Source organism: Gastrolobium bilobum, unplaced genomic scaffold (genome assembly GCF_033153095.1).
Source record: "Gastrolobium bilobum isolate Gb01-03AN ecotype WA unplaced genomic scaffold, APGP_CSIRO_Gbil_v1 utg53169, whole genome shotgun sequence".
Lineage (NCBI taxonomy): Eukaryota > Viridiplantae > Streptophyta > Magnoliopsida > Fabales > Fabaceae > Gastrolobium > Gastrolobium bilobum.
In genome coordinates this window covers 121730-137014 of record NW_026898687.1, presented here as the reverse complement: position 1 = coordinate 137014, position 15285 = coordinate 121730, and the positions used below count along the sequence as shown (strand labels likewise).

General features: G+C 33.1%; 1 protein-coding gene across 1 annotated transcript; it reads left to right on the top strand.

The window, feature by feature from the left end:
• Window positions 1-11962: 11962 nt before the first annotated feature.
• LOC133318400 (probable jasmonic acid carboxyl methyltransferase 2) lies at window positions 11963-14237 on the top strand. The gene is made up of 3 exons (XM_061520391.1): window positions 11963-12334; window positions 12830-13087; window positions 13872-14237. Exons 1-3 carry the CDS (start codon window positions 11975-11977, stop codon window positions 14235-14237), a joined length of 984 nt encoding a protein of 327 aa, XP_061376375.1. The 5' UTR covers window positions 11963-11974.
• Window positions 14238-15285: the final 1048 nt, after the last annotated feature.

Below are 15285 nucleotides of genomic sequence, written 5' to 3'. Positions count from 1 at the left end.
AACCACAATTAATAGACATAAAAATTCATATTTATAATTTTGCTTGTCGTTTCGAAACCATGATTTATGGCAACCATGATTTATGGAATTCCAACGCTGCAATTTGGAGGCCTATATTATTCACAAAAACCTTTAAGTTATCATTCCTTGTGTAAGTTTATGCAAAATAACGGCTTGAGATGATGACAAAGATAAACTGACAGAAATAGAAGAAATTTGTATACAAAAAGTGATTACAAAAGGAAAACATGCAGCAACACATATCCTATTTATACATCTACTAAATACTAAACTCATTTTTTATATTAAAATTTATTTTTTAAAGCTTCTAACAATTAATAGGCTTAATAATTACCTATAAAAAAGTAGTGGGAACAATTAATAAGCTTAACAATTATCCATGCAGAAATTAGTGGAAACAATTAAGAGGATTAACAATTACCCATGCAAGAAGTAGTGAGACATCAATACAGTTGTCTGCCACAAAAAAATGTTGAACTATTTCTCCACATATATGAAGTTTAAATTCAAAATAAAAAATTAAATTAAAAAAGTGATTTGAACTCCAATTTTTTATTATAAAATAGACATCTTCTTTACGCATTTTTTTGCGGACATGCAAAGAACCCTTGACAATAGCATGGACCACGCTAAGGAATTTTGAATGTGAAATATTATCCCACCTATTTATTAAATTTTAATTTTCAAATAATAAAAGTTTCTAAAATAAGTAACATTTCAAACTGGTTTTAAGTGTGAACACAAAGTGGAGAATAAAGAAAAGAGTTCCACGTCAGCAAAGTTTCCAAAGTTTGGATGAACTATATATATTTCCCATTTCAGAAACATTAAAAGCTAAACTCTTTTTCCACCTATCAAGTTCAAAAATTCAAATTTAAAAAGTTTAAATTTAAATATTAAATATTTTTTCACCCAATAGACATAGTAATAAATATTATTAATACACTTAACAATTTTACATGCAGAAAGTAGTGAAAAATATTAAAATAGTATGTAAAATACTTAATGGGAAAAGTCTATTTACGATGCAGGAGTTGGATGGTCACTGGTCACTGAATGGTCATTCATTTTTATAGTGATTAATTTTTTATAATTTCATTTTTACAGAATGATAGATGTCATTTTTTATTTAAATTCTTTTGAATTAATATAATATAATAAATTTTGCACGTATACACACACACCTGAGAGATAATTATTTTTAGTTAGGTCAGGGCAAGTATAGAATTTAATTATTTTTTAATCTAATGTAGTTACAAATTTGTATCGGTTGGTGCATAAATAAGTTATAATAATTTTCCACCCAAAAAAAAAATTATAATAATCAATTTTAATATTTTTGGATTAATAAGTTTTGTAAGACATATGATTTTTTCCCCTGATTTAAGGGTTTTTTTTTTAATTATTCCCCCCAAAAAAAACTTCATCTTCGAAGTTTCCAGCTTAACGTGATACAAAATCCAGCATAACGTGATATAATATCCTGCATAAAGCATAATAATTGGTCATTACATTTTTTTTCAGAAATAAAAAATAATAGAGAAGTTTTTTTATGGTAAAGAGGAAGCGCAACAAACCTTAAGTTGATGAAGGTTTTTCATTGCATAAATGCTCTCCCTTGAACAACTCCTTCAAGCCAACTCCCTCAAGCCAATTTAGTCGTGATCCATTCTTGAAATACTTTTTTGCACCTTAGCTACATATGTCAAGTAAACGGACAAAAATATGTTACTACATAAATTTAGCATTTTCAATTATTATTAATCGGCTTCAACCTTTAAGCTATTCCAAGTTAATGATTCATTAATTGGAAGACTGTCGCTCTGGATGTAACTCAAACTAATTACCATATTGGATGGAAAAAATTAGAGCACGTCCAATAAATTTTTTACTTACTTAGACCTTCGAATCATGAGCTCAGGAAGAGGTCCAAGAACTCTCTCCATCATTGTTAGGTACCCCGACAAAAGTTCCACATTTAGAACACTAAGACCAGTTGTTTCAGATTCAAACAATGCCATAAAATATCTTGATAGATGGAAACATCCAACATTCCACAAATCGCATGGGTATGACCACCCTAGATCTGCATTTATAATTTCAAATGCATGTGAGAATAAATTTAACATGAATAAGTGCACATTATATGCTAGACCCAGAAGTCTCACTAATTTCATTTCAGTCAAAAAAGCCTCAACCAAGTAAATAACCCAGATAACGCAGTTCCTAAATGACACCATTACATCAACATATCTTAGTGATTCCAAATCATCCTGTCGGCTTTACTCTACAACAGAGCTACCAAAAAAAGAGAGAAAAATATTACATGTTCATCTAATAGAAGAACAACTTGAGAATATGAAGAAGATAAACACAAAGATAAGAGAACAAATATGTGCACAAAAGTTGATTACCAAATCAAAAGACTTAGTGTTGGGTGGTTTCCTGATGGTGGAAAAATATAAGTTCTGATGGGGGACGTTCCTCTGTTCTATATTGGTGGTAGAACACAGACTCGTTTCCTTACTTTCAACCCAAGTGCGCAAGTGCACGCATCAAGTAATAATGGGTGTATTAAGGCCCAGATTATCGTTCCCACGAGGATAGAACTCTAGATATTGCCTTACACTATTTTATAAAGAATGAAAATGAGAAGAAAAGTTAGTGAATGAACTATAAGGTCAAACATTCTCTACTGTCTTGACAACGTTCCTCAGGAACAGTAAGTTCAGTCTGATGGCAAACAATTGCTCGCTGCGTTATATATGTGATCCTTCCTGTTTATAAGAAGGTGAGATAATAATCATTGGAGATTTGGTAGATACATGATTAAATAAAGTAAAAATAATAAAACAGTACCAACTATAATTAAGAGACAACAAGTGGATGGTTTTAAAAACAGTTTAACAGAAGGAACGGATTCACTCCTCCATTCTCAAATAGTTATTTCCTCTGCTCAAGACTTAGCACTTTTTGGCTTTGTCCCAGTTTCTTATCTGCCAACTCCGATTCCTCAGCTCATGGACTAGATGGCTCACAAGTTTCCATATTCTTATGGCTCCCTTGACTCCAACAGGTACTCAGTACAGAACCTTAAAGTGGACGAAGCGGCCCCTTATTCCTAAGGTGACCAATAGTGTTTTGCCATGACACTACCTGCCCCCAATGGCTAAGCTGTCTGAAATCCCTTCCTTATGGAAGTTCCTTTCTCAGTATGTGTTCAATTTCCATTGATACACAATGAATATAGCTTACTTAGCCAAAGAAATACAAAAAGCTTCAGTCAAGAGTTTCGAAAATAATTCTTTAAGAATGTTGCAGTTTATCTGTCCCACAGATAGTTCAGCCCATGGCTAATGTTTTAAACATAATTATTCTAAACTGAAGTCGCATAGACCCGAGATTCAGCTCAGAGATAACGAATGGAACGAAAAGAAGAAACACTCATATTAAATTGAAAGACAGTTTACAACAAAACATAAAAATGAAGAAGGTGGTTTGATGCTCGTGAGCAGTCTTAGGGGATGATACAGAACAGAGAAGAAGGGTTGTCACTTAACTACAGTTACAGCTATATAAAACTAAACTACTAACTACTACTAGGTGATCTCTTCTTTTAGGACTTTCAATCCCTCCAGAATTCGATGATGTTTTTGTGTTTGGGACGTCCTATGTATAGGCAGAAGAGAGAGTGGCAGTCTTGTAAATCCTTTGGAGTTGGTTTCTTGAATGAAGGGACGGGGCGGTGGCAACAGTGTTTAGAAGCTTTGCAAGTTGCTTGATAAGATAGTATTTGTTGATGATTAGCCGTTTTCTGCAGTCCCCTCATGCCTTGCGTTCTTCTTGGCCAATGAGAACTCTTGATTCCTTGCTGTACACGTTTCCTGCTGCTTAAGTGGTGCACCGCCTTGTTTTTTAGAAGACATTGTTTCCACGTTTCCTGCAAAATGAGCAGAGCATTAAATGAAAGTAACAGGTGTAATAAATGCTCTCAATCTGTTCCCCTTTTAATATGTTTTCAAAGGAATATGTCATCATACGTTCCCCCACTGTGTTTTTGTCACAAATGTGTAAAACAAGTGATTTTCATGCTAAGTTGCTCATCATATGAGGGAACGTAAGGTATTTTGCCATCAAAATGGGCTTAGATGAGAACGAATTTACGTCTCGTCACTTAGTAACACATACTATTTATATACGAAATAATTTCAATTTTTAATAATTTAAGCTCGATAGTGGGATATCAATAGGGTTAACAATTATCCAGAAAGTAGTGAGATACTAATACAGTTGTTTCCCACCTATGAAGTTTAAGTTTTGAATTTTAATAATTGCCACCTATTCAGTTCAAATTTTGAATTTGAATTTAACAATTAATATGCTTAACTATTTCCCAGGCAGAAAGTAGTGAGATATTAATTATTGTTGTTGGCCACCAAATAATTTGATTTTGAAAATCAAATTATTTTGAAATTTATTTTCAAACTAATTTATTAAAATGAAAAAAATTACTAAAAGAGGAAACATTTCAAATTCTTTCAAGTGTGAACACAAACCTCAGAATGAAGTAGAGAGCGACACATCAGCAAAGTTTCCAAAGTTTGGATCAGCTTTCTATATATTAAGATTTGTTAATTCGGGATTTATGTACCAACATCCCTATTGTCATACAATTCCCCTAAATCAATCTATGAGGAGCAAACTCATAAAAAGCATTAAACGCAAACAAATTCATTCAATTATAGAAAGAAAGAAATTTAGAGACAATTTAATTCATAATCATATAAAATCAATTAGGGTCGATTTGCCCCTAACTACATAAGAATCTAGCCTAGCATAGCGAATTCAATGACATATAAAAACAATAAAGAATCCCCAAACTCCATTGATGAGATGGCATGTGAATCTTCAGAATTCCCAATACATTCATGAATTCCACCCGCTCCCAATGCTCTAAAGCATGGAAGACGCATTTTTCTATTGCCCAATTAGGATTCCCCAATCAGAATTATCAAAAATCCCCTTAATCTGAGTTGAAATCCCTTATTAATAGGTAATTAGCCCTTGCCCCAATTAATTAAGAATTCTGGGCTTGGGTTGGACTGTATCAGCGCGCTTAAGCGTGCAACAACCCGCTGAAACTCTAAATTTTTCTGCCACAGTGCACTCCTCGATCGGAATTTTCTCACCCTGGCGCTCTTGAGCGCGCTGTAGAGCGCCTGAGCGCGCTCCTCCAGTGAATTTGGCTATTTTGCTTCAATAATGCGCTTAAGTGCACCGTAGAATGCTTAAGTGCGCTTCATCAGTCTTAAAATTGCTTATAACTTGCTTCAATTGGACTTCAACAATTTCCTTCAAGTCCTTTACTTCATTTAAGCACTCTTTTTTATCAATTTACCTTTAAAACAAGCAATATCACAATATGTTAGCTCAAAATCCAACTTCCATGTTTTTTCACTATAAAACCCTAATTTCTATGCAATGGACTATGTATTTGATGTAATTCGCTCTAAAACATGGCAAACCAAAGGTTTAGCATGCAACATAGCTTTTGACAAAAGAATATAGGAGTGAAAATTGTTGAAAAAAAATATTGGGATGTCAATCCCTCAAGTCAGAGCGGAAGCAATTGGATCTCGGGTTAATATGTTGAGCTGGAAGCTCGGCTCTCTCAGGTCGGCTTCAAGTCACAAGGTCCGCCAACATGCATAAAAACGAAAAATGCAGAAAGAGAGAGACAGAGAAACACAGTATAATTTTAACGTGGAAAACCTTCTTCAATGTGAAGAAGTAAAAATAATGGGACACTAGTCGAAAAATCTTTCACTAAGTAGAAAAGAAAGATTACAAAGAGTCAAGCTTCCCTAGTTACATTAGAGGTACAATTAATCTTCACCAAAGATGGTGGTAACCTCAAATGTCTTAAAGAGATCTCTCTTTAAACTTCTCTCTAGAGGTACTCAGAAAAATTCTCTCAGCTCTAAGCTTTCTCTCACTTTCTCTAAATCTTATTACAAGGTCTTCAAGTGTTTTTATAGAGAGGTGATAGAAGAAACTTCTAGAATGTAGAAGGTTGATATTAATCTTAAGCCACTCAAAAAATTGTCACCTTGAGCTTTGAACCAAGGAAGAGTTCCAACAACCTTGAGCCTTGTGCTAAGCATTGAAAGAAGGAATACTCCCCAACAAATCTTCCCCGTCCGTCTTCAATGCATTGGGTTTAGCAGCAACCCGATATCTTCGCATCAATCTTCAAATTTTCTTGCCGGTACCAGCTTCGTTATCATGTCGAACCAATTGAGGTCGGTGTGCAATTTGGAGAATTCGAGCTGTTCATCCTCCACCACATCCCAAATCCAGTGATATCTCACATCAATATGCTTAGGGCAAAAGCAATAGATCGAGATTTTCGCTAGATGATTAGTGCTTTATTGTCACACTTCAGCTCAAATTTGTCTTGATCATAGCCGAATTCCAGAAGAAACATACACATATATAAGTTTTTAGGACTTATTGAAACAACTACTTACCATTCGTGACCACCGGTTTCTATGTGAGTTTCGAACTTACATAAACGACGGGTCTTGTTTATATATTTAAGGGAAATCATTTTCTCATGTTGTTGGAGATTGTTTTCTCATGTTGTGAGATATCGAATTCCATGCTATCTTTTTTTATTTTTTTAACAAGTGGTGGGACCTATCACTTATTGTATCTATAGCATGAGAGATGTTATCTCATGTGACATGAGAAAAGAGAAACCCTTAATTTAAACTAAAAAAAGAGTTTGTGGATACCTTTTTATGTGTAATTACATTAACCTCCGCATACATTAACATTTATTCATGTAACACCCCGTGTATACCCGGTTTGTTAACATTACATCGTATTAAGCTACGCTTAATTAGAAATTGTGGAATATCTTTTTCTTTTCCAATTATGACGTCATTATACTTAGCCAAGTTGATTACTTAATCAATTTCATAAAAGCAATGCCTGTATGTAAATTGCAAGACAACTAACTGAAATACCTCAATATAAAATATAAAGTGAGTATCTAAGTCATGGCATTACATCACGTAATCCAGACAATATCCTGATACATTAATACAACTCTAAATAAAACAAGACGTAACTCAGTCTAAGTGGCATGGACAATCCCCATGCTCACCAAAACAACAACATAACGACAAAGTCTCAACAAGATAATCCAAAATCATAAAATAAAGCTAAAAGCATAAAAGCAGCAAGCATATCCAGCATCCAACATGTCAGCATATAATATAACAGCAATCTAACTCAGCTCCGGCCTCCTGCCGCCTGAGGTTTCAACATTACCTGACCCTGAAATAAGCATTCCCCAAACGTGGGGTGAGATCTCTAAACAAGAAATCTCAGTAAGACAAGGGGTCCTCAAGGATCTTCCACCCCAAGCTCACTTACATGTGCAATATAAGTTCTAAAAGCATTTATATCATTATCAGTTTCAAAACTATGTAGTGCAACAGATATCTATGGCATGTGTGTAATCACTATCTACTGGCCAGAGAAATGTAGGAATACGTCTATTCCCTACATGTAGTACAAGGAACACCGCTTGCACCTCACCCACAGCCTCACCCTCTTGTATGTTCTACATACTCAGGCTTACCGTATAGGTGGAACACCTCCATGCATATCAACAAGGCACTAACATACAATAGCTCAACAGCATTTCCAAAACATCAAAAGCATGTAACACAGCATGCATATACCATCTCCCCATGGGACATGGTGGAACCATAACATGGCTAAACCGAGGACACGAAAGCTTACCTCTAAGCTAGCTATCCAATGCCACAAGCTCAAAGTCCAATCACAGCAGATCACAATCTGATATGGACCAAATATAAATCAATAAACATGTACCACATGCACACAAATTAAAGACAACGCCTTTTCATTACGTTTTCAAGTCTTAAAGCTTCTAACAAAGTCACAAGCCCTCAATCCCATGATTCTGGCTTAGTCCATTAAATACAGAAGTTCAACTTCATCAAACTAGGGTCCACAAACCCCCAATAGCCTACTGTACACACAGCACAGCTACTGTTCTGGGAAATCCCAGAATATCCGGATATTCCTCGGGACCATATCCGGATATGCAATATCCGGATATCTCACTGTCCATATCCGGATATGCAATATCCGGATATACAGATTCACATATCCGGATATCCAATATCCGGATATCTGTTCGACAAATATCCGGATATTTCACGACAGAATGCAGTTTCTGCATTTTCATGAAGATATCCCTTAAAGGTTCCCTTTTTACCGATTTTAAACACCTAATCATGCATTTCTAGGCGTGTTCAACATTACCCAACAACAAGTTATCATCTTTTAGTCATTAGATGCATCAAGGTACCATTCTTAAGCCTTAAAACTCAAGTTAAAGGTTGGTACAACATACCAAGGCTCAAAACTCAGAATGGAGATGCTCTTGGAGCTCAACACAGCCCCTCGAGTCTGACTCAAGGAAGATGCACGAAAATGAACAAGAAGGTAGGTCTTTCACTCAACAAGAAGGCATCTTGAAGCATCAAAATGCCAACAAAAGGTCACACCCCTCAAGAGCAGAAAACACAGCTCCCTCACACCTCTCACAGCAGCTGGACACTCACCAAAAGGCTCTCCTTTCACTCAACAAAGATGCTCTCAAGTGTTTACAAAAAGAAAAGAGAAGGATCAATGCTCAAAGGTCCCAACTTGGCTCAAGAGAAGGTGAAGGAGACCAATGGAACAGTGCTCAAGCAGCTGGTCAGCCTCTTCTCACGCAGGAATTCTGGTATCTAGGGCAATGTGCCCTTAGTAAGTGTATATATAGGCCACATAAGCATTAACACACAGTATTAACTTTAATTGCTACGCTTAGCATTTTAATCCCAAACTTTGTATTATGAAACTACATAATTTTCTAAGAATTAACATATTTTTATTATATTTTTCTGAGCACCTTTCCGGTACGCGCTTTTCATAGCCAGTACCGGTTTCTAGCACCAGTTCTCATTATTTGGACTTGAAACTCGTTTTACAGGTCTTACATATTATTCTAGTAATTATCATGCACTTACTTTAATTTTCCGGGATACTTTTTTGGTACGCATATATACCGACTAGCAGAATCGGTATATGCACTTTCTTCCGAAAAACGACTCTCAGCATTCTTAATCACTTACCATAATTATTAAAGCCATTTAATAATTATAAGGGTCAATTATGGAATCATTTCCTAATTTTGCATAATTAATTAATTAAATACCTTAATTAACGGTGCAGGTTCTTACAATTCACCTGATACTACTTCTATTCAAAAAATTAGCCTGTATCTCTTAGTTTATATATTATTTTTAGGGTGCCTCGGATGTTCTATTATAGGATATCCTGCAACAGTTTTTAACTATGTACTTTTGGGAGTACATAAAAATATTAAAGTTATTTTTTCTCTCTCCTCCACGTCAGCAACTTTAATATTTTAACTATGTACTCCTGGGAGTATATAGTTAAAAAACGAATGCATGACCAAAAACTCATTCCTACAACATAATACTTATATTTTTCTTTTTTTTATTTCTTGACGTTATTTTATTTTTTTTTATTTTAAATTACACCTACCTCCTATACTTTAAATATGATTCTTACCTTTTTTATAATAAATATAAGTACGTTTAATTAATATCTCAATATATAGGTAGGTATTTTCTTTATTTTCCTTTTTTCTATATATCGGTATCTCAATTCTAGTCAAATAAAAAATCTATATGAATCCACGCAATAGTATTATTCTAATTTTTTTCTTATTAATTTAAGTTCTTTAGGCTTGTCTTAAATACGAAATATATTTATACGAAAGGAACATTATAAATTAACTGTGAATATTAATATGCTAGAATGAAATAAAGCGACGTATGTTCGCAAGAGAAGTTTTAGCCAATAAAAAATAATCAAAGAAAGATAATATTGAAAAACTTTAAAACTTTGATTTTACAAGGTGAAATACAAAATAGATTAAGATAGTAATGTTAAAAAATTGCAATAAGTTTAAGAGTTGCAGAATAAATAAATTGATAAATGTGAATATGAGAAATTTAACAAGTTAAAAATAAATAAATAATCATGCTTACAAATTAAAACATATATTCATAAAAAATGATTATGTTATTTCAAGAATTTCTATAAATTAATTTGGGATTCAATATAATTCTATTGTTGTAATTGGCATGTAAACTTTTACAATAACAATCACAAAATAAATTATTATTGTATTATTTAATTTTATATAACATGTGCTATATATGAGTGAACTTTAAATACTCTTTATTATCAATTTTTATCTTAATGAAAAAAAATCAAAAAATACAAATTAAATAAGGGAACTCTAGTATATATTATGTGAATGTGTATTAATTTGAAGTATTTAATAACTTACAGCGAGACAAAAACATTTTAGTAATTTAAACAGGAGTATATACGAATAAGTGAGAAAGATACATATACGTAACATTTATATTTATTATTAATTAACTTTGAAAAAAAATTATACATAAATTTGTGCTTTTTATTTTTTTTAATATAAAAATATGTAAAAATAAATATACATGATCTTACGTTTAAAATAAGGGAAAAGTGTGTGTCCTTTAAAAGGACACACACTTATATCCTTTTAAGAGAGATAAAGGAACAAGTTATGGGGAGAGAAAGTAGAAGAAAAATTTTGTAATTTAAAATTTAAAAAAATACACTTCATTCATCTAAAATGACAAACATTAAACCCTTAAAATAATGATGTCAAGCTCGTCACATGCATAAGTTCAGATACAGATCCCCATGCTCAACAGAAAATGCTTTCTTATCCACTCTGTGTATAGGTTTCCTCCCAATGTAATTGATTGATCACGTGAAAAGATTTCAGAACAATTAATTGTAGCCATACATATCGCTTTGCTGAATAATGGCATATTTTATAAATGCTGACACCTGCGTTAACTTGATGTAGTTGTGGAGTTGTCTTGTGTAGCATCAACTATGGCAACAAAGCGTGTCCTTCACATGAAGGGCGGTGTGGGAGAAACAAGCTACGCCAACAACTCCTTACTTCAGGTATTATTTCTTTTTCTCTTAACCTAATTATGTACTCTTTATCTTTTGTTCGATTTATGATCCAATGAATTTTTTCGACTTAAGTTTTGTACCGAGACAATATCATGCATTACTATATATAATAAATTTTATAGGGAGAGTTATATGCACTGCATATTTTTTTTTAGCAAAGTTTTATCTAATTAATTTTTCATGAAAGGTTTTTAATGAAGCAAAATAATTAGCATATAATAAAATGTGAACATGGGAAGCATTACGTTATTTTTTATTTGGATATATTTACCAGTTCATTGATTATCAATTAGTCCAGTTCGAGAGTTATTGGATTCACAATTATATTACTTTTGCACCTTATCTTATACCTATAGTCTACATTCTACAGTTAGTTATTGATGAGTTAATTATTAATTAATATTATTTATCATTTTTTCATATTGTGATTTTTGCTTAAAAAACACGTTAGTGAAACAAAAATATTTTTGAGAGACAGAAAAAGTCTAGCACAGTTGATAGATAGCTGAGTTTCTTGAACACTTTTATAGGGGTTCGATTCGTGTATGTGTCTATGGCAAAAAAACTTTGTTGATAGAACTATATCCATTTCGGTAATCTTTCGGCCTCAAAGGAATTAATCTTTGCCTGGGAATACCTTGGATGAATCCAAAAAAAAAAAAGTTGATACAATCCAAAAACATTTTCCTTTTCATTATTGTCCCTATTCAATATTATATGATATTGACCCAAATTAATCTTTTTGCAGAAAAAAGTGATATTGCAAGCAAAACCCGTACTTGAAGAGAGTGTCAAACGGATGATGATGTCCTACACAACTTATGAAAGCTGTTGGAAAATAGCAGAATTAGGTTGCTCTTCAGGACCAAATGCACTTATGGTCGTGTCTGATATCGTCAACATCATTGGTAACACTAGCTTGCGCTTAAACCGTGGCTCACCCGAAATCCAAATTTACCTCAATGATTTATTTGGAAACGATTTCAATACCATCTTCAAGTTACTCCCTGCTTTCTATCAAAGTATATTACAAGAAAAAGGAGACAAAGTTGGAGCATGCTTTATTCATGCAACACCGGGGAACTTTTATGGGAGACTCTTCCCCAATAATTACGTTCAAATCTTTCATTCCTCCTACAGTCTTCATTGGCTATCACAGGTCAGCTACACCAAACCCAATCTCAAATTCGAAAAGATACTATGGGCTCACTAACCACTCGGTATATCCTTTACCAAATATGAAATTAAAAATTAAGAATTGGGTAGAATAAACTCATCAATTGGATGAGTCATGTGTTATTTTTATTTTTTTTTAAATTTAGTGGATATAGCATCAGATCTTCAATATTACTAAGTACTGAAATTTACTCCAAATCTTGATATTTGTATTGTTATAGAACAATCGAGCATCAACTGTTACTTCTAGTAGTTAGATGATACATTTTGACTATTACCAAAAAAAAAAAAAGGTGATTCATTTTGAGATTATAGTTATTTTATTTAAAATTTAAAATTTACATTTACATATATAAATTACTCAGGCATTTAAACGCACCAATGTTTCCTAGCATTCCATATTATGTATGGCCGTAGAAACACAAAGTTCATTATTTTAATTCAATTTTTCTCTTTAATCATGCTTTTATGGCATCAGGCACCAAAAGTTTCAACCAAGATAGCAAAACCACTCAACAAGGGAGATATTCACATAACAAGTACAAGTCCTCCATCAGTCTATCAAGCATACTTGCAGCAATTTGAAAGAGATTTTAAACTTTTTTTAAAATCACGCTCTGAAGAACTAACTCCGGGTGGTATTATGGTGCTGACATTAATCGGCAGAGAAAAACCTCATGAAATTAAAACTCCTTGTGTGGCAATTAGCATGGTACTCAATGACATGGTCCGAGAGGTAAGCAATGAGCTATGGAACGGGCAATTTAGGGGGACAGTGACCATTTTGCCACGCCTTGCCAAAATATTTACCAGATTGCCACGCCAACAGTAAATTTTCCTAAAATACCACGCGGCATAATTCGCTACACTGTGCAGCGAAATATGTTTGCAAATAATTCGCTACACAGTGTAGCAAATTATGCAATGTCAGTCTGCACAGTCAGCAAAAATGACACATGTCAAGTAGGCAGTAATTCGCTACACTGTGTAGCGAATTATGCTTGGATTACTGGCTGTTTGACACGTGTCATTACTGCTGACTGTGCAGCCTGACATGGCATAATTCGCTACACTGTGTAGCGAATTATTTGCAAACATATTTCGCTGCACAGTGTAGCGAATTATGCCGCGTGGCATTCTGGAAAAATTTACTGTTGACGTGGCAGTCTGGTAAATATTTTGGCCAGACGTGACAAAATAGTCACTGTTCCCAATTTAGGAGATTATTGGTACCTAAACTAAAAAAAAAATTCAACTCTTTTTCAATTTTAAATTATTTTATAGTGGCAATCTTATAATTGTGAAAGTTTATTAATGGCATTATCGTAAATAAATACAATTTTTTTATAACTTTAAATCAATCATATTCAAACAAGTTTTATTGTTCTCCTACTCTCAAAATCAGTTTTTAAAATTTAAGTTGAAAACAGTATTTAAAGAAAAAAAAACAAAATCATATTCAAATAGACCCAAAGTTATTTTGATTTGCCTTGTGAATTAAGATTCCTTATAACTTGTAGGGTTTGATTGAAGAGACAAAATTGGACTTCTTTGACCTTCCTGTATATTTTCCTACAGCAGAGGAAGTTAGACAAGTGATTGATGTGGAAGGATCTTTTAAACTTGAAATATTGAACATTATCAAGATGGGTTGGGATGCAGATCTTCAAGAAGATTTTGATGATTCTTTTCTTGATAGTGCAACAAGAGGAGAGTTCATAGCTAAGTCCATAAGAGCTGTTTTTGAACCCCTTTTATCGGCTGAGTTTGGAGAAGATATCATGGATGAATTGTTCTCAAGGTTCGCAAAGCTTGTTGCAGAATTTACTGAGTTAGAGACATTGAAGTATACTAATTTGATAGTGTCAATGACAAAAAATCCTTAGAGAGTGACATGTTGGGTGTACTGTCCTCTTGGTTAGCCAAGAAAAATATAATAATTGTTTGGAAGGAAAGACAGTTTGTGAAATTCAGATTCACATGTCTATTATTGTATTTCATTAATGTTATTGTGAATTATTTGGATATTTAACTGGATTAAAAAACTATTATATGAGAAATATTTACTTTTCTGGACGATGTTTGAGTGAGAAAAATATTAAAATAAAATTATGAAACAAATTGTTCAGATGAAACTTGAGAAAAGGTTAAAAAAATTGACGATAAATTTTTGGAAATGCAGACTTTTGTCCGTATCAATAAACTTATATAACAGGTAATAGCAAAACCTGTATAAAAATTAGAATTTGTATCGAAAGAATTATAAAATTAAAAGTTACATGGAATTTTTAAAATTATCAACCAAATTTTAGGTGCTAAGACTTTAAGAAGTTGTTTACCAAAAATAAAAATAAAAATTGTTATTTAAATTCAATTTTGTCATAACCAGCAGCCCGTTTGTCTGAATTTGTTGACCCAACCCAAATTAAAAGTTAAAACCCATAAATGGATCACCAAGGATAAATATCAATGGCTGATGAGTTTCTCCGAGAATACTTATCACCTGCCGTAGGAAAAAAAATGTGGGGCCCAAAAATTAAAAAAAAATGGTTTTATTAATCTCATGTTAAAGGAGATACGTTATTTCATGTCATAGAGATAAATTTGTGGGCTCCATCACCTGAAAAAAAAGTGACAGTTATCGAAGAGTGTGTAGGAGAGAAAGTTACCACATATAGCATAAGAGCGGTTTTTCCCAAAAAGAAAATGGGGGGGGGCGGAATTTCTGATGTGAGAGCAGGAAGGAAATAGTTTCTACTGCCGCCATTTTCCATAAATTATTGGGTTATATTTATTCTATTCAATATGAGATAAACCAAATTTTTACACACACATAATAAATATGGATCTTACCTCTATTTTTTTTTTCACTAATTATTTGTGGGTCCCTCTTATAATATTGTTTCACTAACATAAGATAATTATCTTCAACAA

What these genes read in the sequence shown, in the direction of transcription:
- LOC133318400 (XM_061520391.1), top strand. Translation starts at nt 11,975, where the DNA reads ATGATGATGTCCTACACAACTTATGAAAGCTGTTGGAAAATAGCAGAA. An exon ending in GTCTTCATTGGCTATCACAG is followed by an intron (nt 12,335 to 12,829) that starts GTCAGCTACACC and finishes TTATGGCATCAG; the next exon opens with GCACCAAAAGTTTCAACCAA. An exon ending in TCAATGACATGGTCCGAGAG is followed by an intron (nt 13,088 to 13,871) that starts GTAAGCAATGAG and finishes TATAACTTGTAG; the next exon opens with GGTTTGATTGAAGAGACAAA.